This window comes from Bactrocera oleae, chromosome 5, assembly GCF_042242935.1.
Source record: "Bactrocera oleae isolate idBacOlea1 chromosome 5, idBacOlea1, whole genome shotgun sequence".
NCBI lineage: Eukaryota > Metazoa > Arthropoda > Insecta > Diptera > Tephritidae > Bactrocera > Bactrocera oleae.
In genome coordinates this window covers 22,458,104-22,483,759 of record NC_091539.1, presented here as the reverse complement: position 1 = coordinate 22,483,759, position 25,656 = coordinate 22,458,104, and the positions used below count along the sequence as shown (strand labels likewise).

General features: G+C 35.1%; 1 protein-coding gene across 2 annotated transcripts in view; it reads left to right on the top strand.

Moving 5' to 3' along the window:
• The window catches only part of LOC106621910 (Suppressor of Cytokine Signaling at 16D), a 45,872-nt gene that overhangs the window by 14,135 nt on the left and 6,081 nt on the right, over positions 1-25,656 (top strand). Inside the window, exons 2-4 of one of the 2 annotated variants that reach the window (XM_036357664.2) lie at positions 13,297-13,596; positions 14,577-15,333; positions 24,136-25,215. In XM_036357664.2, the coding sequence (XP_036213557.1) occupies positions 13,306-13,596; positions 14,577-15,333; positions 24,136-25,215 (2,128 nt within the window). In that variant the 5' untranslated portion in view covers positions 13,297-13,305. The remainder of the gene's footprint in view (positions 1-13,296; positions 13,597-14,576; positions 15,334-24,135; positions 25,216-25,656) is intronic. The other variant, XM_036357666.2, reaches the window with a different exon arrangement.

The following is a 25,656-nucleotide window of genomic DNA, read 5'->3' as shown; positions in this document are numbered from 1 at the left end:
AGTTCTCCTCGGTGTTCGATGGAGACGACTGCTGTGGGTAGTAGTACCCGACTACTGTGTAGCGTTTGCGTTTTTGATGCCTTTGGGCAGCATGGAGCTTCTTGGCGATTTTCGGGATTTGCTGTTGTAATTAATCCCGTAGCCCTTTTAACATTAATTTGAGGTGAGCTGGAAAAATTTGTGATATGTAACATTGAATGATGTCTTTTGTGGTAATATACGCAATTGAATTTGCTTTCACACTCTTTTAGAGTATGCGCACGTGACAAGCAGTTTGTGCAAAGTTTTTTTGTTCTCACAAAATTGTTCCTATCGACAATATTTAGTTTTTTGAATTTCTCGCAAGATTTGCGCTTATGCCCTCCTGTACACAGTTCGCATGACGTTTGTTTACACTGTTCGGATGTAAACGATTGATTTTTAAAAAAAGCTTCTATTTAAATCGTTGTTGCTACTGGTTTGGGGTCTATTGAAGCTCTATTGAGGTCGTTTTGAACGTTTTTAGTTCTAACTAGTTTTTTGTCTACCCTTTCTGCTATTTCATATTGGGTAGTTAGAAATGCTTTAATTTTTATATTTACCAGAATGGGCTCCCAGCTGTCTGTGGGATAACAGTGTGTTTTGTGTCGATAAAACCGACAAACAATTAGAAACAGTGGATTGTAGTCTAATAAATTCTTCACTTGTTACTTTTTGAATTTTAGGCAAGTTCATTAGTTTCGTTACTTGCTTATCGACCAATATGCTTTTATTTTCGTATCTTGCTTTTAGAGCTTCCCAAGTCAGATTGAAATTAAGGTCATTTAGTAAAAACTGTTTTACTATGACGCCTGCTTGACCTTTTGTTTTGTATCGGAGGTGATACAATTTTTGTGCATTTGATAATTTTGGGTGGTTGATGTAAACGGCTGTAAACATGTCCCAGAAGGACGGCCATTCTTCATAACCTCCATAAAATGTTTCTGTGTTACATGCGGGCACCTCGAGGTGGATGCCTGAACTTTCCTCTTGACTTTGTATTTGTGGCAGCTCTTCTCTCGGATGTGGAGTAGGTGTAATTGCTTTGAATATAACCATACTGGTCTAAGCAGTTTTCATACTGAGCAAATGCTGAGGTTCTAAAATTTGGTGGTAGATCTGATGACTCAGTTCCTACTAATAATCTACAAAAATTGCAGTATCGTATTAATCTGTCACTCTTATTTGGTGGCAGAAATATTTTTGCCTTTTATTTGCTTTGTAGCAACCTGTCTTGGGCGTGTAGCTTCTGCAGGTGTAATTTGATTTTTATCAACATTCATCATTTTTGTGGTATATTAAATATACATATGTTTATATTAATATTTATTTCCGAAAACTTTTTTTTAATAATAATAACCCAACGATTACCCTCCTCGCCTCCTCCGCCCAACCGACGCGAGGGGCGCAATTCGCCTACGTGCGGAATTAGCCGAGTCAGAAAAGGCAAGAGAGTTTTTTAAGTGTTGAGATCTAAAACTGCTCAGCTACAGAAATAAAAATTTCAACAGCCAAGATGCAAAGTAACAATATAATAAATTGTTACATATTCATTTATTAAGAGAAAACAATAAAGTCTTTTTAATTTTGAAAAGTCAAATGTGCTGAAATGAGAATTAAAATCATGACATATACGGCGGAATGGCTCGTTTAGTGCAAAATTTGATCTACAGGATTTTAGCAGTAAAGGTATAAACTACCTCGAAAGGCGAACCGGGATATTAAATTTAATTTCAGACAGGAGATAAGAACTGCAAACAGTTCCATTCAAAAGTTTCACTAAGAATATTATGCCAAGAATTTCCCTACGACTAGAAAGTGTAGGTAGATTAATAAGTTTTAAACGACTAGTGTATGGAGTTAGACTTACCCTAGCATCCCATCGGAAATGCGCTAAGGCGAAAAGTAAAAATTGTTTTTGAACCGACTCTAACTTGTCAGAATGGATTTGGTAGCTAGGGTTCCATACAACAGAGCCATATTCCAATATAGGTCTAACCAAAGTTGTATAAAGTGTTTTAGTAATATACGGATCTCTAAATTCTTTAGAAGGACGTTTAACAAAACTGAGGACAGCTTTTGCTTTCAAGACCATGGTATCAATATGAAGACTGAAATTAAGCTTAGGGTCCATATTAACTCCCAAATCAACATAGTTAAAAACTTGCTCTAGAATATGGTGTTTTATTACATAAGAAGAGTGGTGCACAGATCTACGGGAAAAGCACATCATCTTGGCACATCATCAATGGCAAATCATTTCTATCACACCATGCAACCAAATTGTTTAAGTCTGTATGCAACAGACAATTTTTGAGAATTCTATTACTGAAGAGATATCGTTAATAAACAGCAAGAACAGAATCGGGCCAAGATGACTACCTTGCGGAACACCTGAAGAAACATAAATTGTATCTGAAGGTGTATTCTCAAATATCACTCGTTGTGTTCTATTATAAATATAAGAAGCTATCTATTGGCTGAAAGCCCAGAAGATCAAGTTTATGTATGAGAATCGACAGATTTACTTTATCGAAAGCTTTGTTAAAGTCTGTGTATATAGCATCCGTATGCTTATGTTCCCTAAAACCATATGATACATGGTTTACAAATTCAAGCAAGTTTGTTAGAGTCGATTTCCATTTACAAAATCCATGCTGAGATGAGGAAATTAACGGAGAAATCGAAAAGGTTATATGGTCTGCGATGATAGCTTCAAAAAGTTTAGGGATAACTGATAGTTTCGCGATACCTCTATAGTTTTCAATGTTGAACCTTAATCCACTTTTATGCAAAGGAATTATAAATGACTGTTTCCATATTGAAGGAAATATACCGTGCTTAAGAGAGGCGTTAAATATCCTTGTCAAAGGCAGGTAAATATATTTGGCACTATTTTTTAGGAAGCATGAGGGTATCATGTCTGGGCCATAACTAAAAGATGGTTTTAACTTATTTAAATTAAATTGCTGATAAGAAAACCCTTTGGAAGAATTATTACAGTAGTTTGACTTGAAAAATTCTGCAAACATATTGGATATAATATCATTGTCACTTGAAATGATAAATTTGTATTTCATTGCGGAAGGAAATTTGGAAATCCTGCGTTTGGAGTTGACGAAATCATAAAATGATTTTGGATAACTTACAATATTCTTTTTTACTTTATTTAAGTAATTATTATAACATTTTTTGTTTAGGTCAAAATATTGTCGACGCAATAGATAATATTTAGAATAATCGACAAGTGAACCAGTTGGTGTTTTATTTTTAATATTTTGTGGTAGTAGTTTATTATTTTCTTAGTTTAATTACTAAGAACCGCACTTTTATCTTATATTTCTCATGTACAAATGTTTTGTATATAGGTACACCCTAATACGAACTCGTTGAAGAGATCAATACATTTTTTTTACGCAATCCTGCTTGTTTGTTGCAAGGCGTATTGCGGAATATATGCCAATGTGGACTTTGAAAAGATGTGCATATGCGTATGTACCTATGTTGTTTTTAGAAATTTTTTTTATTTATTTATTTGTTGGTGACGGTCTCAGTGCCTGCATGCGTATGCGTAAATTTCCGACAAATTCACCTTCGGTGACGATGTGCGTGTGATCTTCGGAAAATAGCTGACCAGGTAGTTGAAGAGTGCTGCCGTACCATTTCTGCGGGTGTCGCTTTTAAGTCAACTCTCCATGCGGAACGAAAGCCTAAGAGAATTAGTGGAAAAGCTTCAACCCACTTTTCCGTCATGTGGCATTTTATCGCTGCTTTCAAGGATCTATGCCATCGCTCGATGAGCCCATTTGACGCTGGGTGGTACGCGATGGTAGTGTGTTATGCCTAAAATTCTGGCAAGGTCTCGGAAGAAAGCAGATTCAAATTGTCTTCCCTAGTCTGTTGTTACTCTTGTCGATTCTCCAAATTTTATCTCTGGGATGGTATGAAATGAATATAAAGTGATCGCGTTCAAAATTAGACAGTGGGCGTGAAAACGTTTAGGTGAAAACCTATATCTTGGGATCTGCTTAACCTAATTCAACCACATTCGATACATAACATTCTTTTCATATTTTTCTGCTATAGTGCGAAAATGAGCGAAATCGGATTACAACCACGCCTATTTCCCATATATCACCATATTAAATTCCATCTGATTTTTTCACTTTCCACTATGCAAATCAAACAACAATGATTGTGTCCGGGTAAAACTTTGCGTGAATAATGCGTTTGAAGTATAAATCGAATCAAAACTGTTCAAGCCCCTATGTACTGAATTTGTTGACCCCTGTGCCTATAGTTGCCTTTTTACCGAAAATATCGGTCAATGTGTAAGACATTTAATTGAAAATCATATAATAAAATAAATAAACTGAAAATCTCGAAATAGTATGTTTGTGTCAAAAAATGGGTTCAATCGAATCAATAGTTCCTATAGCCCTCATATACCTAATATAAAGATTTTTGAACTTCCGGGTGATTTGATTGCTGATGGTATGTGAGGTACCTTAATGAAACCGTAGAAGCATTTGATTAGTCCGTGGCATGCTAGTAGTATGTGGTATTGGCATACGTTGATAAAATCGGATTAATATTACCCTCAACTTCCAAATACTACTTATAATGCTTTTCGTTATTCTAACCAGTTTTATGCCTAATATGTCGGTCAGTGAGAATTAATATTTTTTTTTATATAAAATTGCTTCAAAATATGTTCTCGAGTATAGCTGAGCAATGTCAAAATCATATCTATTTCTGCCCCCAATATATATAAGATTTCCGTCTTTCCACCTGACTTTAAACCGTTCCGGTTGAAACAAATGTATTTTAACGAATTAAGTGGATAATATTTCTTAAAAATTATGTGGTTTGACGCTGAATTAGAATGAAATTAGTATATGCCTTGGTCTAAACCTGACACGTTCATATAATGAACTCCGATTTTCTGGTTAACGTTTGCCACATAAGTAATATAAAATTTAGCCTTTTTGATAAGTCAGGAAGATACCAAATTTGATTATAATTTAATCACGATTTCATTTAATAATGGATGTTTAATTCTTTCTCAACCATTTTTAATATAAGGTTTGAAGGAATTTCTTGAATCTTGCGAATTGCAAGAGTCTAAATTCTCGGTTCCACCCAAGTACCCATTATCGGGGATATATTGACCCTAGCTCCAACATATTTATGCCAAACATTCAAACTTCCGTTTGGCTTTACATAAACGTAAAATATTGATAAACGAGTTTAATGCCGAAAATGTATGAAATCGGTCCACGAATTTCCCCAGCTCACATGTACTACTCATGGTATAATTTTTTTCGTTAATTTGATAATTTAATGAAATTAAATGGACAGTTTGTGGTATACGCTGCATATGAATGAAATTAGTCTAGACCTTTGTTTAAACCTTATAACCCTAATATACTGATTTCCGCTCCTTTCGTACAACAGCAACCTCATATACCCCACATATTAAATCTAACCCCATTGGTTCGGTTTATATCACATATACCATGTTTGAGTTAAATAACTTATTTTTGTTAAAGTTAACATTTCGGAGAAAAAATAGTATTTATCTAAAATAGTAAATCTATGATCAATAACATAAGTTAATAAGATACCAAATAATAATCGAATAATAAATGTTGAATTCTTTCGCAACATTTTTATACTTTCGCAACATGTTGCAACAGAGTATAGTTTTGTTCACCAAACGGTTGTTTGCATCACCTAAAACTAATCGAGATAGGTATAGATTTCTATATACAAATATTTCTTTTAATATTTGGTGATAATCAGTTGATAAGTATATTCTCTCAGCCATCATTTTGAACTTATAACAAAATATACCAGACCAATGTAAAACAGTTTCTTAGAGTGCTGGACTTTGTATAGAGCAAAAATATCTTTCTAGAAAAAATCGCGTGAAATCAATATTAGTAGTGTAGACCCCCTCGCTTAAAATGCTATTATCTATTATTTCAGTTTTGCCACACATTTTAATATGAAGGTCATGAGGTGAACTGTAAACTCAAGAAAATTACATTTAAGTACTTTTTGGGATTTACCCAGCGCCGTCTGCAGCTTATGAAAGGTTTAGATCTTAAGACAGAAAGAAGAAAATCTACATACCTGATCTACATATCTATGTACCATACTTAATTATATGTAAGTTATTGTTAATTTAGCCTTCATGAGCAGACCTTTCAAAATAGGTACCATTTATCCCTGTTTTAAAAAGCGTTAGACAAAAGCAATTTACGGAGGGGTTTTCCGAGCACTTTATTTCAATACAATGAAAAAAACTACTAATTTCTAAAATATAAATATAACTAAATAATCTGTGTTATTATTTATGAGTATCTAAGTAATATATAGGTATACAAAAGTACGTAAGCTGTGTGTACAAAAATATACCATAATAAAACTATTATACTCTGCAGCAACATGTTGCAAGAGTATAATAAATATCAGTACACTGTGTTTGTAGTTTCAGTTACACTAGATTTCTTGACCAGCAAAGTGCTGTATTCAAACTAATTTCAGTGTATTAGCATATAGTGTTTAAACAGTGGCGAGCAAACACATATACATATGTGCACCAGTATACCATAGTACCTATACACCTGAAAGAGAGCAGCACCTAGGATCCAACTTTTCAGACCCGGACGGACGGAATTATATAAGTATTTTATATATTAAGTCAGTTATTATTTATTAATTATGCCTAGATTAAGTAGAAAATCTGTATTACTAAGTCGTCTTCAGAATAGAAGACGTATGAGAGTTTTTCGTGCAAACTCTTTATATAGAGACAGTGAGCAGTCACAAGATACTGTAAGTCACGCTAATCGTAGATTAGATTATCAATACAAATCAACATAGAACCAGGCGGGAAAATCTCGAGGTACAATCAAAAATCGGCAAGATCCACAATTCGCTCTGAAGAGCAAATAAGAAATACTCGAGGTAATAGATCTCGGCGCGAAGACCCCGAGGTTCGATCTGATGAGCAAATGCGAAATACTTGAGGTCATAGATCTCGGCGCGAAGACCCCGAGGTTCGATCTGATGAGCAAATGAGAAATGCTCGAGGACATAGATCTCGGCGCGAAGACCTCGAGGTTCGATCTGTTGAGCAAATGAGAAATACTGTTCAACATACAACAAGAGCAAATAAGAAATACTCATAGAGAATTTCGCGCAAGAAATCCTGAGTATAGGTATTTAGAGCGCATTCGTGATCAAATGCAAAGAGAACATGCAAGAAGAAATCATGAAATAAGGAGAGAGGAGCCTGATAGAGAAACGCAACGTCGACAGCTTAGTAGGAGGGGTATGAGGGAAGAAATTTTGAATCAGAGACGTCTTAGACAAAGTCAAGTTCGCCTTTGTAGAGATAACCCGGTCAATAGGCAAATTGAAAAGAAAGACAGTTCCAACGAATCCGATTAACGAAAGAAAATAATGTTATAGAAAATTATTACAGTGCCAATTTAACAGATTTCAAAAACATTTATTTTCAAAATATAAATTAGGGCCCTACTGAAATATGTATTTTCTGCGGCGGATTATGGTTTTCACACCAAGTTCGCAAATTAAATTTCGAAACTATTGCGCAAGGTCACCCGAATGCTGCATCCGCCTTCTTTTTAATGCAAAAATTTCCTTCGGAAGATAGAATTTACAATTTTTGTGCTACTTGCAAAAATGCGATTGTAAAAAAGAACGTTCCAAAAATATGTTTAGCTAACGGTCTACACTTTCCTGAAATACCGGATTGTTTGAAAGATTTAACTCTAATTGAAGAACGTCTCGTAATGCCTAGATTGCCTTTTATGACAATCCGTCCGTTAGGATATCAAGGTCAGAGTTCTCTCAAAGATGCTGTTATTAATATATCAATTTCTGTTAACAATATTGTGACATCTCCACCAAGGTCCTTTGATGAGGCTCATGTGATACCAATTTTCTTAAGAAGGCGTTTGGAGTACAATCATGATTACATGATCGATACCATACGCCCCGCAAAAATTATGGAAGCTTTGCAATTCTTAGTGGGTATTCATCCTGTATCGTGAGCACAATATACATATTAATGAGAACTGGATTTCAGAATTTAATAACCAAGAAGAAGTTCCGCTTGTTGAGAGGATTCCCGATTGGTTCAATCTTTTCATGCGGCACAAATTTTTCATGATAATTCCTCAGGTAATAATATTCCCATGGGTCTTTTACCTTCCGAGCTAAACCCAGTCGGTCAAGAAACTCTTTTGGACAATATTCCTGTAGAAAACTTGGACTATAACCGTTTAGTCATAGCGCCAGGTGAAGGATAAAGACCAATTGACATAATTCAAGACAATAATTCAGAAGAGTTGTCATTTGGAACAATATACGCTGGGCAGAAACGTACGTGCTCTTAAACATATAGCAAAATAATACGTTCTGAAATTCGCCGTTTTGACAGAAGAGCGTGTAACATTCCAAAGTTGTTCTATGATTACAAAAAATTAGAACTGCTACAAATTTAGAATAGTACACCCATTTGCCTAGAAAGTTTTCAGGCCGCAACCAAGTTACGGCCCAAAATCTATTAAACGAAAACTTTGTTCAAAACTTGATTCAACACGATGATGGTTACAAGGTTTTGAAAGGCGTTAGATCCTCTCCTGCGCACTGGCAAGCTGAGAAGAAAAAGGCAATCGCTATGATTCGCCAATTTGGGCTTCCAACCTTCTTTATCACTTTATCGGCTGCAGAATCTCAGTGGGTTGAGCTTTTGGCCAACAGTTTAACAACCCAAGATAGATATCGCTTAATTCGGTCAGACCCGGTTACTTGTGCTAGATATTTTGACTACCGCTATCGACAAATTCTTAAGCTTTTTAAAGATAATGCCGGCATTTGTGGAGAGCATTTTGTCACAAATTTCTACTGGAGAGTGGAGTTTCAACAGAGAGGTTCCCCGCATTTACATGGCATGTATTGGCTTAATAATGCTCCCAGGATCAACCTTCAAGATCCTCAGACATTCCCTGATGTGATTAGTTTATTAGTTGTTTAAATGTTTCAATATTAACATTCTGGTTCTTTATAGAAATTCGGCTTACTTATTCACACATTTAATTGTAGAACTTCAGGAAGTCCTTACTTCTGAGTTATGCAATCGAAATGTGCTAATTGTTGGAGATTTTAATATTTGTTTAATGTCTACAGGAACTACAATAGGAAATCTGCTTCAAGAAAAAAACTTTGGTTCCCTGCTTGGTGTAGATTATTCAACTACACCTGCCGGTGCAGAAATTGATTGGGCATTTTCGAACATGGATCCTTCCCATGTTAGTGCAATATGTAAATAATCCAATTAAGAAAATTTAAATTATATGTATAATTTATTATTATATAAGACATTATTGTATAAATATAGGATAGAAATTAAATAGTATAAGGAGAAAAGAAATATAGTTTGGACATACCTATGTATAAGAATCTCTAAAAAAATGTATTTTTTAATATTGTAAATATTATATACAAATTAATATAATAATATAATTTTTAAACTTGTATGTGTTTATTATTTGTATAATAATATCGATATAATAAATAAAAAATATTATTCATTGTCCAAAAACGATTTCATTTATCATACTTCTCAATACAGTATATACCAATTAACTTTGAGAGAGTATAAAATGTTCGGTTACATCCGAACTATGCCTGTTTATTATCCTTTGTTTTAAATTCGCGCCCGTTTAAGTTGTTGGTATTTATGTATGTTTTGTTGTTGCCCGATTTGTGAGTTAGTTTGTCAAAACCTTTTATATTTTTTGTTTCGGTTGACACGCACCTCTGTATGTATATATGTTTTTGTGTAATATGGTATATGTTTATGTATATTATTTCGTTTGCCACTGCACGTCACCGCACTGCACTGTTTTTTTTTATTTTGTGGTTTGTCTTGTCACCACGGTTTAAAGGCATTTTTTCCTGGACAAAACCAATAGTGACATTCGGAATGACTCGAAGGACCATGAATAAAAGCGTTCCCAATTTATCGGGGAGCACATTACTTTATTGAAGCTCTAATGGATATCGCGGGACCTAAGCTTTAATACCTCACTCACCACTTTCACGAGTGTTTAAAACGCGCGGGTAATTTGTTTGTATAATTTATTACTTGTACAAAATAGTAGGAAATGCATTCAAAAATAAGTAATAAATTGTATTTTGTAAATGATTCGCTAATCGTAATCCTGTACGGTGTACAGTGGAATCAGGAACCGAGTTCAAGCCAAATATATTAGGTAAAGTAAAAAGTTCGTTCGGTTTTTTATTGATTTTTTAAAAGATGATAACTTTGTGTACATTTGTCCGATTTAAGTCAAATATGCACCGTTTTGTTCGTAAACTTGTTGCCAACGAGATGCCAACTTCATTATACCCCTCTCGTAGAAGACTGCGTCCCTATTGCCAAAAAACTCGGCGAGCCAATTTTCACAGGCCTCTTTTGAGGCCAACTTCTCACCATTAAGCGCGTTCGCCATGGACAGGAAAAGATGGTAATCACTTGGTGCCAGGTCCGGACTATAAGGTGGGTGCATTAGAACCTCCCATCCGAGCTCCAGGAGCTTTTGGCGAGTCACCAAAGACGTGTGTGGCCTGGCGTTGTCCTGATGGAACACAATTCGGCTTCTGTTGATCAAAGATGGTCTCTTCTGGATGAGTGCTGCCTTCAAGCGGTCCAGTTGTTGGCAGTAGAGGGCCGAATTGAGCGTTTGGCCATAGGGGAGCAGCTCGCAGTAGATGATTCCTTGCCCATCCCACCAAACACACAGCAAAACCTTCCTGGCCGTCAATCCGGTCTTGGCCACCATCAGGGCCGTTTCCCCGAGCTTTGACCACGACCGTTTGCGCTTGATGTTGTCATAAGTGACCCATTTTTCATCGCCAGTCACAATCCGCTTCAGAAACGGGTCGATTTTGCGATTTTCAGATGGAAATTCGGTCCATCATGTTTTTTTCGTTAGTTCGTGTGACATCCAACATCGAGCTCCTTTTTGAATCCAAGGTTATACAAATGGTTCCAAACGGTTTTTAGCTTATCTTTAGTTCCTCAGCAATTAAATAAGTGCTCACGTGACGGTCTGTTTCCACTATTTCCATAATTTTATCGCAATTTTCGACGACAGGCCTCCCGACGCGTGGTGCATTTTTGACATCGAAATTACCGGAACGGGACCTAGCAAATCACTTTCGTGCTACACGTTCGTTTACAGTATCGGGCCTATAAACTAAATTAATGTTTTCAGCCGCTTTGGCTGCTTTTTCGCTTTGATCGAAGAAAAATTGTAAAATATAGCGAATTTTCTCTTTGTTGGTGTCAATCTTTGACGAGCGCTCGCAACGAACTGAGTAAATCAATCGAAAAACTGTTAAAGACAAACTTTTAGCGCGAATAAACACGTTTTCAGCGCCGTGTAGTATGACATGATGCGACACGTAACACTAGTACTATGGACAATAACGCCATCTCTTAGATAAAAACCGAACGAACTTTTTACTTGACCTAATATTAATTATAGCGCGAAGAATCGCTGACGAAAAGAATTGACGTTGCGCAGTGTAGATTGTGAAGCAATCGAAAAAAGCAGCGAGCGAGATCAGTCGTAATCGAACGTTGACTTGGCGCCCCGGCCTGTTGACAAAACGAATGTGTTTTTGCGAATGATGATTCAATTCCACCATCGTGTGTGGAAGTGTGAGTTGTGTTCGAAGGTGTGGTATATTGTATTAGAGTGTGTCATTATTTACCCTGATGGAGCGGTGTACTTGGAAGGGGAAGTTTATAGTCATTTAAACGCTATGGTTGTTACAAAACCAGCTTTTAAATATTATAAACACCATATTTGTATGGAGTGGACAAAACACAAATGACTGAAGAGGAGCGAAACGCTTAAAAGTTTTAATTTTACTTCCCACGGCCCCGGCCATGTTATATTTACGGTTTCCAAATTGTAGCTTCCCTCGTTCAGTTTCAACAAATTACTTTCTATAGTACGTACAAATATAATAACTGATTAAAATATTTTAAAATTATAAAGAAAATAGTTCTCCTAATCCATTTCTACTAATATTTTTCCTAAATAAATTAGTGTTTAACTACAACTGCTTGGTAGCAGTCTGTATATTATATGCGAACTAGTCCTTAAGATTTTGAGATATCATTATGAAATTTTTCACACGTCCTTCTCTAACAACGATGCTGCTGATTTGCTGGAACCGCCGAAATCGGATTACTATAGCATATATTGTAGATAGACATATATTGAGGTTTGCTCAGCGACTATCACACTGATAAATTCCAGTATACTGCTGGGTTCTATTGACTTGATGTGCTTCCCATTCGGATACATGGATCCAAGGTTACTAATTCTGCGTCCACAGACTGCTGTGCAGACTAGCATCAGGTGCTCGGGAGTTTCCAGTTCCAGCTCGCAGAACCGGCACTTTGTAAACCTAGTGAGATTGTAACCACCAGAGTGCCTGAGAGCTGTTACCAATACTTTTCTCTGAGCATTGTTTCCTCCTTGCGGATCAGCTTCTTTACGGTATGAGAACCAACCGCAATATAGCAGTCCTACCATTCAAGTAGCAGCTGCAGAGTGAGCAAGCTCGTCAGTTCATTTATGGCTGTCTATAGTATAAAGCTGTCATACAAACTAAACGATCGGAATAAAATTCTTGTATAAAAAACATTTTTATTTGACAGATATCTTTTCGAAATTTGAATTGCATTATTGTTCAAAGAAACGGTAAAATCTCCGAAGAAATTGTTCAGATCGAACCTCTTTAGCATATATCTAGCTGTCATACAAACTGTTCGAGCAAAATCCAGTTCGTTAATGAAAACTTTTGTATTTGACAAAATATTTACACCAACTTTGGCATGGATTATTGTCCAAAGCAGCAAATCCGAAGAAGTTTTTCAGATCGGAACACTATAGCATGTTTCCGAATCGTGGGAAGAATTTGGTAAGAAATTAAATTGGAACTTGATCTAGTATCAACTTTCAATTTCAAAAGAAATTTTTTTAACTGGTACTTCAAAACAATAAATTTGTATAACAAGGTGTATGAAGAAACTACTTTTTTTTTATATAAATATGTTTTAACGAGGAGCAGTTCTTATAGCTTAATTTATTTTTAATTGCTCCAATATTTAATTTAGCGGCATATATTCTTTAATTGGTATATGTATGTTCTTTTTAGTGACAAAACATGTTGGAAATGGATACAGTAATTAGAGATGAAGATTCCGATTACAATATGGCAACATCAGCATCCAATAACAGTTCTGCTGTATCCACGATTTTACAGATATGTCAATCAAGCTGCACTGATTACGTAGGAGTTCTGCCTCCACCGCACATCGACATGGTAAGCGTGAATAGTGTTGAACTAAATGCTCAAACATCGTTAAGTGATGACTCTGGCGTTCCACTTACAACTAACAGTTCAATATCTAGTGGAGATTCATATCGATTGGGATTATATAAACATGACATTGATGTACGTTTTGTTTGAAAAGACACATTTTCATATCCATATACACTAGGTAGAAAAAGTTCCCTCTCACCAATTCGTGGAATGTGTTTCAATAATAATATTAATAAAATATATGCGTTTTTGAAGTTCTTTTCAGAATATCAGCGCTGCTAATAGCATTACAGTCGTCAAATTTCATGAAATTCCTATGTGCTTTTGCAAGTTTAAGGGCATTTATAGAATTCTATTAATACAGAATAAGCAGAGCAAAAGTGTCCGCTCACTGCTTATGACATTAGTTAATTTGAGTTACCGTTTGAGACTTGTTAATTGTTTGTACGTTGTTGTCAATAATACAGATTTAGACAGATTTTTCGAATCATTCAGCGTAAATGAGTGCAAAAGGCAAAGAACTAAGTGTTGATGAACGGAAAATAATTTTAATATCAAGGGAAGACGGTAAAAGCTTTCGTGAAATTGGACGAGTTGTCAACAGAGCAGAGACAATTTGAGCAGAACTCGCACACATACGATTACCAACAAAGAAATGCTCAAGGGCGTTATATTGAATGAATGCAGTAAAATTTCGACTGAAGATACGAAGAAATTAGTACATTCCATGTCTAAACGTCTACCAGAAGTTCTAAATTTCGAAGCTACCCTACCAGCTATTAAACTTTTTATAATTACTTGATATTATTGTGCTCTGTTTGATGAGCGGAGGCTTTTTTCGTTTAAGATAATATTTTTTAAAATGACAATGAACTCTGTAGTTTTTTTGTTTATTTAATTATTTAAAAAAAAAAGTAATTTTTTTATGGTTTTAATATATGGTTTAATAACACCAAATTTTTTTTAAATCTCTTAATTGCTCAAACCTTTATTTTAGTTTATAATATTTTGTACCCAGTGAGCGGAACCTAGTGTCTACCTAGTGTAATATTGTATATAATTTATAACTGACTTGAATTTATTACAATACTGTTTTTTAACAACTCTTTCAGATTGTGGAAAGTGATGGTGAAGTCTCTCAGTTTGATTCTTTAGATAATTGTTCAGAAGCTGGCATGAGTGCGGAAAATTTTAATACATTAAAAAAAGGACCTTTAGCACCAATAGATCCTCCACTAGAGTTTCAGGACTCACCAAATATAACAATTGGCCGATGTATTATGCAAAAACTAAGGCGGTTTTCTTCTTCACACTCTTCTTTGGAACATTCAAAAGACTCTGAGCATAATGATAATAGTATTAACGTGGACAGAATTTTTTGTAAAGACTCAGATGTAGAAGTCTCACCCCAATATTTTGCAAAATCACACAAAGAAGTTTACCTCATAAAGAAACCAATATACTCAAGCGATTCCATTCTAAGTAATAAAGTAGAAAATGTGTACGACGAGCCAAGTAACCTGATATGTAATTTCGCTTTTAATAATGCTGAAACATTTGAGTCAAATACGTCTTCAAATGCAATGTTGTTGCCACAAACTTCGCATCCCCCAGAAAGAGTAATAAGGGACATCTGTCCTTTTTATCAAGATCACTCTATGTATTTTAAGGCAATACCGTCAGATCAAGATAGTGGTATAAGTGCTGTTAAGAAGTTCAATACATTTGGGCGCTCAGAAATCCATGATTATGATCTCTATTATGGAATTAAACGAAATACCTTTCAAGGAGAAAATGGTTTACAAAGAAAGGTCCTGTACAGTCCTCGTAAAGTTACAAATTATTGTCATAGCCATCATATATATACAGGTAAGTTAATAAATATATAATAGATCTATGTATATTTGTTGTCCTTTTTATACACACGTCCCTTAGACAGACTACTTATTATTGCAAATACTTATTGTTACAGTGCTTCTAAAACTGCTCGCTATATTGGTTTTAAACTTTGATAAAAAAAATTGTTCTTAATTGAATTTATTATTATTAATATTTTATTAACACACTAATTTATTATTTATCTATTAAATTTTGTTCTACTTACTCTTTTATTTGATCTTAATTTTTGTGGTTTATTATGTCTTGTAACTTCCCCAATTGTAACATTAAAGGCGAGTCAGATCGCTACGTTTCATGCTGGCTTTGTGATGGGCTTGCCCATATTAAATGTGCTGGACTGACAGGTAGAATCTTAGATTCTATTCTCGACTGTAAGGGATTGCGTTGGTCCTGTTTAAATTGTAGATCTATTGAAATCGATCTATTTAAAGTTTATAGGGAGACACGCAATGACTTTAACCAAACCGGTCGTGATCTTGTAACCCTCACTGAAAAATTTAGGCACTATGAAAAATTGTTCAAATCTTTTAAGTGCCTGAATGATTCTCACGAATCCTCTAAACCTGCTCCTAAGCGTAAACGTCCTTCCGATGAAGTAACACTTCGTTCTTCTGTACAGAAAAGAACGTCTCCTCCCAATGACCTAATAAATCTCTCTTTTCCTTGCCCTCAAAGTGATAAGCTGTCAACTTCCAAAGAGCTCAATTCCCCAAAAGCTCTATCTAATAGTAATAAGTGTCTCACAATTCCAGAGGCTCCCCCTATTAACTTAGTAGCATCAGTTAATAATTTGATAGTTAATCCACCTAAAAAGTCTATATTTATTTCGAGACTTGCCAAAGATACCTTGGTGGAGGACATTAAATCTTACATTTCGTCACGTTTAAAAATCGATGATATCAATATACGTAAATTTAACTTCAATTATGATAGAAGTATATCATCGTTTAAAATAGACGTATCTCTTGAAACATTCAAAAAGATCTTAGATAGTTCATTCTGGCCACCTGGGGCTTTTGTACGCGAATTTAAACCTAAACTTAGAAGTCAAACTGAGGAAAACATTGTTAAATTACCAAAAGCAATCACCGATATAAAAAACTGATTAGTAGAAATTCGCTAAGCATTTATTATCAAAATGTTAGAGGTCTTAATACAAAATTAACTGACTTGTATTTAAACAGTTCCAATTTTAATTTCCATATAATTGGATTTACAGAAACTTGGTTAAAATCTCACATTTTTGATAATGAGATTTTAAACAGCTAATTTCAAATTTTTAGATGTGATCGACTGAACAGAATCGGTGGAGGTGTTTTATTTGCCGTGCATTCCTCTATCCCATCTGAAAATATTCTTGTTCCAGGGACCGACTCATTTGAATTTAAATGTATTAGAGTATACGTTAATAGTTGCTTTATTTATTTAACCCTATCTTATATACCACCCCATTCGGACTTATCTGTATACATGCAGGCATGCTTCTTTAATAAATAGTGCTACCTCGATGGCAAATAATGCAGATTCAATAATTGTATTAGGTGATTTCAATTTACCGTGTGCTTCGTGGAAACCTTTCGATGACTATATCGTGCCGATTTGCAATCGGTCATGTTTTAATGAGTTTTTCGTAAAAATGTCCGAGTTGGGTCTGAACCAAATTAATTTGATTCCGAATTAATTTGGTAAATGCTTAGATTTAGTATACGTTGATACCTCTGCAAAGTGTTCCGTTATTCAGAGTAATCCTCTTGTTCTACCAGAGGACTCATATCATCCTGCTTTGGAAATATCTGTCGAAATCTTTGGCATTGTACGGGATAATAATCATCAAACTTCGTGCTTCTGTACTCGGTTTAACTTTGCAAAAGCTAATTTTAACAAGTAAGGAAGGGCTAAGTTCGGATGTAACCGAACATTTTATACTCTCGCAAAGTCAAATAGTATACTCGTTTGAGATTTCTTTGTGGATTGACTGATATTTTCGGTAGAAGGTCAACTATAGGCACTGGGGTCCACATATTTAGTACTTAGGGGCTTAAACAGTTTTGGTTCGATTTAGACAATTTTTGGCCACAAGGTGGCATACTTTAATCGCATTATTTACGCAAAGTTTTATCCCGATACAGTCATTGTTGCCTGATTTGCATAGTGGAAAGTGAAAGAATCAGATGGAATTTAAAATGGTGTTATATGGGAAGTAGGCGTGGTTGTAGTCCGATTTCTCCCATTTTAGCACTATGACATAGAAACATGAAAAGTACGTTATGCACCGAATTTGGTTGAAATCGGTTAAGCAGATCTCAAGATATGGGTTTTCACCTAAAAGTGGGCTGTGCCACGCCCACTGTATAATTTTGAACGCGGTTCCTATAAAGTCATCTCATACCATCCCAGAGATAAAATTTAATGTCTCTGGCGTGTTTAGGGCTTGATTTATCGCGCTTTTAGTAGTTTTTAACAGTACCGTTATATGGGGATTGGGCGGAGTTGCCACCCGATTTCAACTATTTCCACACCGTCAATAGAAGTGCTAAAACATTTGCTTCCAGTGAATTCTGTTATTATAGCATTAGCGGTTTAGGAGATATGCACATTAAACATATTAGAGGCGGGACCACGCCCACTTAAAAAAACAATTTAACTGCAGATGCCCCTCCTTAATGTGATCCTGTGTACCAAATAACAGTCTTGTGTCTTATTGCGGATCTTAGTTATGGCAATTTATTTGTTTTTGATGGCGTGGCAGTGGTCCGATTACGCCCATCTGCAATACCAACCGTCTCACGGTACCAAGAAACATGTCTACCAAGTTTCATAAAGATATCTCAATTTTTACTCAAGTTAGAGCTTGCACGGACGGACAGACGGGCGGACGGACAGACAGTCACCCGGATTTCAACTCGTCTCTTCATCCTGATCATTTATATATATATAACCCTATATCTAACTCGATTAGTTTTAGGTGATATAAACAACCGTTAGGTGAACAAAACTATTATACTCTGTAGCAACAAGTTGCGAGAGTATAAAAGTTAAATACAGAACTTTCTACAATAACATGGCCTAATTATAATGGTGACATTGAATTGAGTGTCTCTCATTTTAATAACATTATTATGAAATTATTTGAAAAGTATCTTCCAATAGTAATTGTTAATAAAAGCAAAAGTATAAGCCCGTGGTTTTCGAAAGAGTTATATAAATTGAAAAACAGAAAAACTCGAGCCTTTAAACATTTTAAAAAAACCGGTTCACTTGTCGACTATTCTAAATATTCTCTATTGCGTCGACAATATTTTGACCTAAACAAAAAATGTTATAATAATTACTTAAATAAAGTAAAAAAAATATTGCAAGTAATCCAAAATCGTTTTATGATTTCGTCAACTCCAAACGCAGGATTTCTAAATTTCCGTCCGCAATGAAATACAAATCTATCATTTCAAGTGACAATGATTTTATATCCAATATGTTTGCAGAATTTTTCAAGTCAAACTACTGTAATAATTCTTTCAAAAATTTTTCTTATCAGCAAGTGCTGTGTTCGAATACTTTAATTAACGCTCCAATTATTTCTGAAGAAGACGTCCTACTTAATTTAAATAAGTTAAAACCAGCTTCTAGTTATGGCCCAGACATGATACCCTCATGCTTCATAAAAAAGAGTGCAAAATATATTTACTTGCCTTTGACAAGGATATTTAATTCCTCTCTTAAACACGGTGTATTTCCTTCAATATGGAAACAGTCATTTATAACCCCTTTGCATAAAAGTGGATTTAGATCCAACATTGAAAACTATAGAGGTATCGCAAAACTATCAGTTATACCTAAACTTTTTGAAGCTATCATCACTGACCATATAACCTTTTCGATTTCTCCGTTAATTTCCTCATCTCACCATGGATTTCGTAAAGGGAATTCGACTATAACAAACTTATTGAATTTGTAAGCCATGTATCATTGGGTTTTAGGGAACATAAGCATACGGATGTTATATACACAGACTTTAGCAAAGCTTTTGATAAAGTTAATATCTCGATTCTCATACATAAACTTGATCTGCTGGGCTTTCAGCCAAGATTCCTTCAATGGGTATCTTCCTATCTTTATAATAGAACACAACGAGTGATATTTGAGGATACACCTTCAGATACAATTAATGTTTCTTCAGGTGTTCCGCAAGGTAGTCATCTTGGCCCGATTCTGTTCTTGTTGTTTATTAACGATATCTCTTCAGTAATAGAATTCTCAAAAATTTTATTATACGCTGACGACGTAAAGCTTTTTAAATGATACACTACAACTGAGGAAAGGTGTCTGTTGCAAACAGACTTAAACAATTTGGTTGCATGGTGTGATAGAAATAATTTGCCATTGATGATGTGCCAAGATGATGTGCTTTTCCCGTAGATCTGTGCACCACTCTTCTTATGTAATAAAACACCATATTCTAGAGCAAGTTTTTAACTATGTTGATTTGGGAGTTAATATGGACCCTAAGCTTAATTTCAGTCTTCATATTGATACCATGGTCTTGAAAGCAAAAGCTGTCCTCAGTTTTGTTAAACGTTGGTCTAAAGAATTTGAGATCCGTATATTACTAAAACATTTTATACAACATTGGTTAGACCTATATTGGAATATGGCTCTGTTGTATGGAACCCTAGCTACCAAATCCATTCTGACAAGTTAGAGTCGGTTCAAAAACAATTTTTACTTTTCGCCTTAGCGCATTTCCGATGGGATGCTAGGGTAAGTCTACCTCCATACACTAGTCGTTTAGAACTTATTTATCTACCTACACTTTGTAGTCACACACAATTAGTAATTCATATTTCTGACAATCCTTTTCAACACTTTGCATTTTGATATACATTTAAAATAAATTAATTTCATTTGAGCATTTATCATGTTTCGTCTTAGTTTAATTCTTAGTTAAAATATCTGACATCATATTTGGATTTTTTACCAGCTGTTCTTAAGTTATCGTTGTTCAGTATCATTGTGACTGTTTGAAACCGATTTCGTCTAACAATTTGTTGATGTGGGCTGCTTCTTTCGCTGCTGTAGAAAGCGCTATATAGTCAGCCTCTGTGCTAAGTGCTACCCCGCTCCACTTCCTAGATTTTCACAAAAAACTGATCCAGCTGCTACAAAAACATACCCGGAATATGATTTACGATTACTGACGACTGACTGACCAACTGGCTTATAAGTGCGATGAAAATGCAACTTGTAGTCTGATGTCTTTTTCAAGTAACGAAGTACATGCTTAACTGCTGCTTCATGTTCTGCATGTGGATCCGTATTGCGCTATGATAATTTACATGCAGAATGTATTGTAATATAATATATCAGAACATGTTGATATTGCCAGGTACTTTAACGCTGCCACGACGGGTTTGGTACTCTGTCTTGTCGACTTTCTTACACGTCTCTTTACTGCATTGAGTGATGAAACCCGCATCCAATGGTGTTGCGGTCTGCAATCGGACATATCGTATTTTTTAAGGAACTTTAGTGCAGCATGTTTCACCGTCTCGTTCTATCTCCATACCAAGGAAATGCGTTATTTGACCACCATCAACCACTCGGAACTTCTTTGAAATTTTGATTTGTAATAGTTCGGACTTACATGATCTGGCAATGATGAGATCACCTACATATACTGCTATTATATTGCGTACCTCGCCATGATTATTGACGTAAATACATAGCTTACTAGGGCATGGTGAGCAACCAATGACTCGAAGAACAGCATCTAGCTTTGAGTTCCATTCGCGACCACTTTGTTTTTATCCGTACATGGATTTCTTCAGCTTTAAAACTATTTGGATAACTGATGTCTACAAAGCAATCTAATTGCTTCATATAAACCTCATCACATAAGTCACTGTAGAGATACGCCGTTGATACGTCCATTTGATGTATGTGGACGATGCTCTACTGCCAATGTGATTACCATCCGAATAATAGCGTACCTAACGAAAACGTTTCGTAGTAATTGACACCAAAACAGTGGCTGCACCCCTTAGTTTCTAAACAGGACTTAAAACCTTGTATGCTGCCGTCTTTGTTACCCTTTATAGTGAACTTGGGGGCCAATTGCCTTATCATCGTGTGGCAAATCAACCAGGTCCCACGTGTCATTTCTTACGGCATCAAACTCCATCTTGATCGATGCTTTCCACTCATTGGAATAGGAGCTGTCAAATGCCTCAACCACACTGTTTGGAGTTTCAATTAAATCTTCGTACATCAAGCTTAGTACCTTATACTGTTTTTGGGGACGTCCTCTGTTTCCGGTACGCAGAAGTCTCGGTCGTTCATGACCAACTGTTACAGAATTTCGTTTATCGCTGCTGTCATCCCGAATGTGATGTCGAATCCGATTGCAGCAACTCCGCATCATCTATTTCGAAACATATTAGACTCGCTTCGTGCTCCCTACTAAAGTCAACATTTTCGATAAAAATAACGTTTCGACTGGCAATAACTGGCGATTCTCAGAGTCGAATAACCGATAAGCTTTGTCTTCTTCAGAATAACCAATCACGAAGTATTATTTTCCCTTTGGGCGAAATTTGTTCGTATGCCTTTTATCGAGAGCTATAGCCGAATATTTTTAAATGCGACACATTTGGTTTTGCGCCTGTCCATAGTTCGTGTGGCGTTTTGTCTACGAGTACTTTTTTCGCAGTTCTATTGCGTGGATATGCTGCCGTCATAATTGCCTTCGCGATATGTTCATGCCCGTTGCTGCTTCTTACAATGTTTTATAATACTACCTGTTTGTTTTTTAGACATTGCTTTGTAATTTTTAAACGCATCAAATACCGTGTCTTTCCTTTTTAGAAAGTATACTGTTCTATGACGCGACATATCATCTATGAACACACAATTAATAGGACCGCAAATGTCACTATGAACTATCTCAAGTAATGATTTCGCACGAGTTTCGGATGCTTGCGGAAACGGCTTTACACTTGTTTTATTTTTGGCGCATGTTTCACACGCAAACTCGGGTACTATTTTGCCGAATTTTAAACCGAATGCTGTTCGTTTGATTGACATATCTTTTAAACAATTGAAGTTAACATGTCCAAAACGATTGTGCCATTTAACTGCATTATTTAAGGCATCTTTTGTTGTGTTATAGCATTTACTTTGCATGCTTTTGTATAAAATTAAACCATTATTCTTGAACTCTTTCAACAGTGCGCATTTTTTCTTGATTTTTATTTCAACACAATTATTCTTAAATACCACTGAATGCCCATTTTTAACTGTTTTGCTCACAGGCACAAAATTATTATTAAAATCTGAGAGTGAGACACGAACACTGAACTTTGTTTTTTGCTTCTTTTATTCTTTTCACTTCAAATTCTTATTGCACTTGTTATTGTTGTTACGCGAACCGTTAGTGGCGCCTGCACTGTTTTTGTCTACTCGCTGCTCGTTTGAATTTGCATATGATCGATCTTCCATTAACACTTTGATAGCACTTTCTTCTATAGCGCACTGCTTTTTGCCCTCTTCTAGTAATTTAATTTTTAAAAAAGCGATCTCCATAGTGACGACGAAATTTTCAAACTTTTTTGATAAATTCGACAGCAAAATAAATACTGTAAGCTCATCAGTTATTACAACTTCTACTTCTCTGAGTTCTTCCACTAATTTAAAAAATTCAATTACGGCTAGCTTCACGCACAAAATCATAGACGCGAGTGCTTTTTCATTTTTATTGTCATACGCCATTTTTGTTGTTGTTCTAGCGTCATCTCCTCCGATTTCATTTCCGACCGCCGTCGGAGTGTATTAGCACGCTTTTCATTTAAACCCACCATGACGCGTAATTTGACTCGCCCAATTTCTTAGCTTGGAGTGCGTTTTTCCAAATTGAGAAGTTGGACGAGTCAAATTTTATCCTTTCATCTTTTATTCATCTTTAGGTAAATATGTACTTAATGACCCCCACTTCGTAGGGGGTTGGGGTTGTAAGGGGTGACACAATTAAGTGTCCGTTTTATGAATTCGAAGGAATTACCCGTCGGTCACCCCTTAAAATAAGTTATGGAGGGTGGAAATACAAATATTTTTTTATTAATTAAAATGCACTGGCGGCCTTCGGCCGCGCTGTTTGAAGGATAAGGGGCTGTGTGAATAGTCAGAGTACAGAAATGAAACCCTGAATATTAGAAAAATATATTTTACTTCTCAATTTTTGAATATCATATAATTTGGGAACATGCTGTTTTCACGAAATTTTAACCCTTCATATAATTTTTTTGAAGGGTGGCCGACGGCTAAATCCACTGAAATTGTATTTCACAGACTCCCTTCACATACCATCTGCAACCCCAACCCCCTCCGAAGTGGGGGTCATTAAGTACATAATTACCATTATGTTTTATGCACACACCGACACAGTTTTTGCAGCTAAGGAAAACGATTTGTTAAATTTTTATTTATGTCATAACCTATTGGTTTTAAACCGCATTTATTGAAATTTGAAATCAAAATGAATGATAAGGGATAAACTCACAAAGGAAGAGAGGTAACAAAATGAAAACAGTAATGAAGAGAAGTGTTGCCACACAATTAGTAATTCATATATTTCATTTACAGTTAAATAATAATACAATTAATTTTCAATGTGTACAAAGGAGCACTGAATCTTATGTTTACACAAAAGAAGAAACGAGAAGTAATTTGTCAGTAAAAAGCTCTTATTTTTAAAATAATCAGTTTGATTTTGTATTTCAGGTTCAAATGGGTGCAACAATCGACCGAATTCTCGTAATTCTTTGAACAGTCGTCTCTCTAGTTCACATAATTCATTAAGCACTTCAACTGCAAATAAACCGGACGATTCGATATTCATTACTCAAGCAATGTCCCACGATGCATTACTTACTCGGGAAATATCTGATTTTTATAACGTGCCCATAGATTCAGATATATACGCTCTACCAATAGATATGATAAAAACGGATAAAATTAGCAGAGTTGAGTACAAAGAAGATAAGCTAACGGATTATAGAAAAATAAATAATTTAATTTTCACCGAGGAAGACTATTGTAAGCATTCTAAACTAAGTCGTAAAAATAATAGAAACAAACGTAAAAAACGCAACAGTGATACTTACGAAAATGATATAAGATATGATAATTACAAGTTCACTTCAAATGCTTACAAATTAAAAAATAAAAAGGCAGCTTTTTTGAATGAAAATGAGGATTATGGCACGCATAGATTATCCAATACTCAACTAGATTTGAATCCATCTCAAGAACGACTCCACATGACTTTGAGTGAAGTAAAAAAATATTATCAAACTATTTATACTAGAACAAAAAACCGGACCAATATTAATAATGAAGCTGATAAAACTGCTTTCAAAAAACAGTCCGAATACACGAAAGGTAATGATTCATCCCCACGTTCTAGACTTAACCTTTGCTCTATCGGAGAAAATGTTTCTACAGAATGTAAAGTAACCACGAGAACTTTCAAAAGCTATAACGAAAATAATGATAAAATCAACAATAACAGCATAAATAACATCGTGCTGGCCAATAATTATAGTATTACCGAAAACCAAATTATAAAAGTTGATGATGTGGATTTATCTTCTCAAGTCATACGAAGCGAGAAGAAAACACAATTTTCACTAAATTTAAAACAAAAGTTTTGTAATATATTTCGTATTCGACGTACACAACCACAATGTCAAACAAACCAGTCCGGTATTGAAGAAAATAATAGTATTCGCGAACGAAGAAGCACTGCAGAAAAACAGAAAAAATTTCAATCTAGAGCATTGCCTCCATTACCCAAGAAGAGTAAGTATAATAAACAAAAAATATAAATTTATATATTTTTAATATCAGCCAATACCAACCATCAACAAAGTTATCGAATTGAATTAGCGCTAAATGTTACCAAGATTGGTTTTAAACATTTTAGACCAATATAAAAAATTAATCCCAAAAATTAAAATATAAAATGTTTTTGATTGATTGAAAATTAAGACTTTAACTAAATTATAATTCTTTATAGAAAACGCAAGACTCGAAACTAAGAGGTTAAAAATATTTTTCTTTATATAGTGCATTTGTCAAAAAGAATTTACGTTCTACGAATTTATTTAAGCTTAAGCTCTATGTATAAAACAAACCTATCTGTTATTAAATTTCTTTGGGCATGATTTAACTTGTCATAATGGTAAATTTTGTTTGACTCACCTCTTTGGTAGTTTTAATATCACAAGACTGTGTTGAATA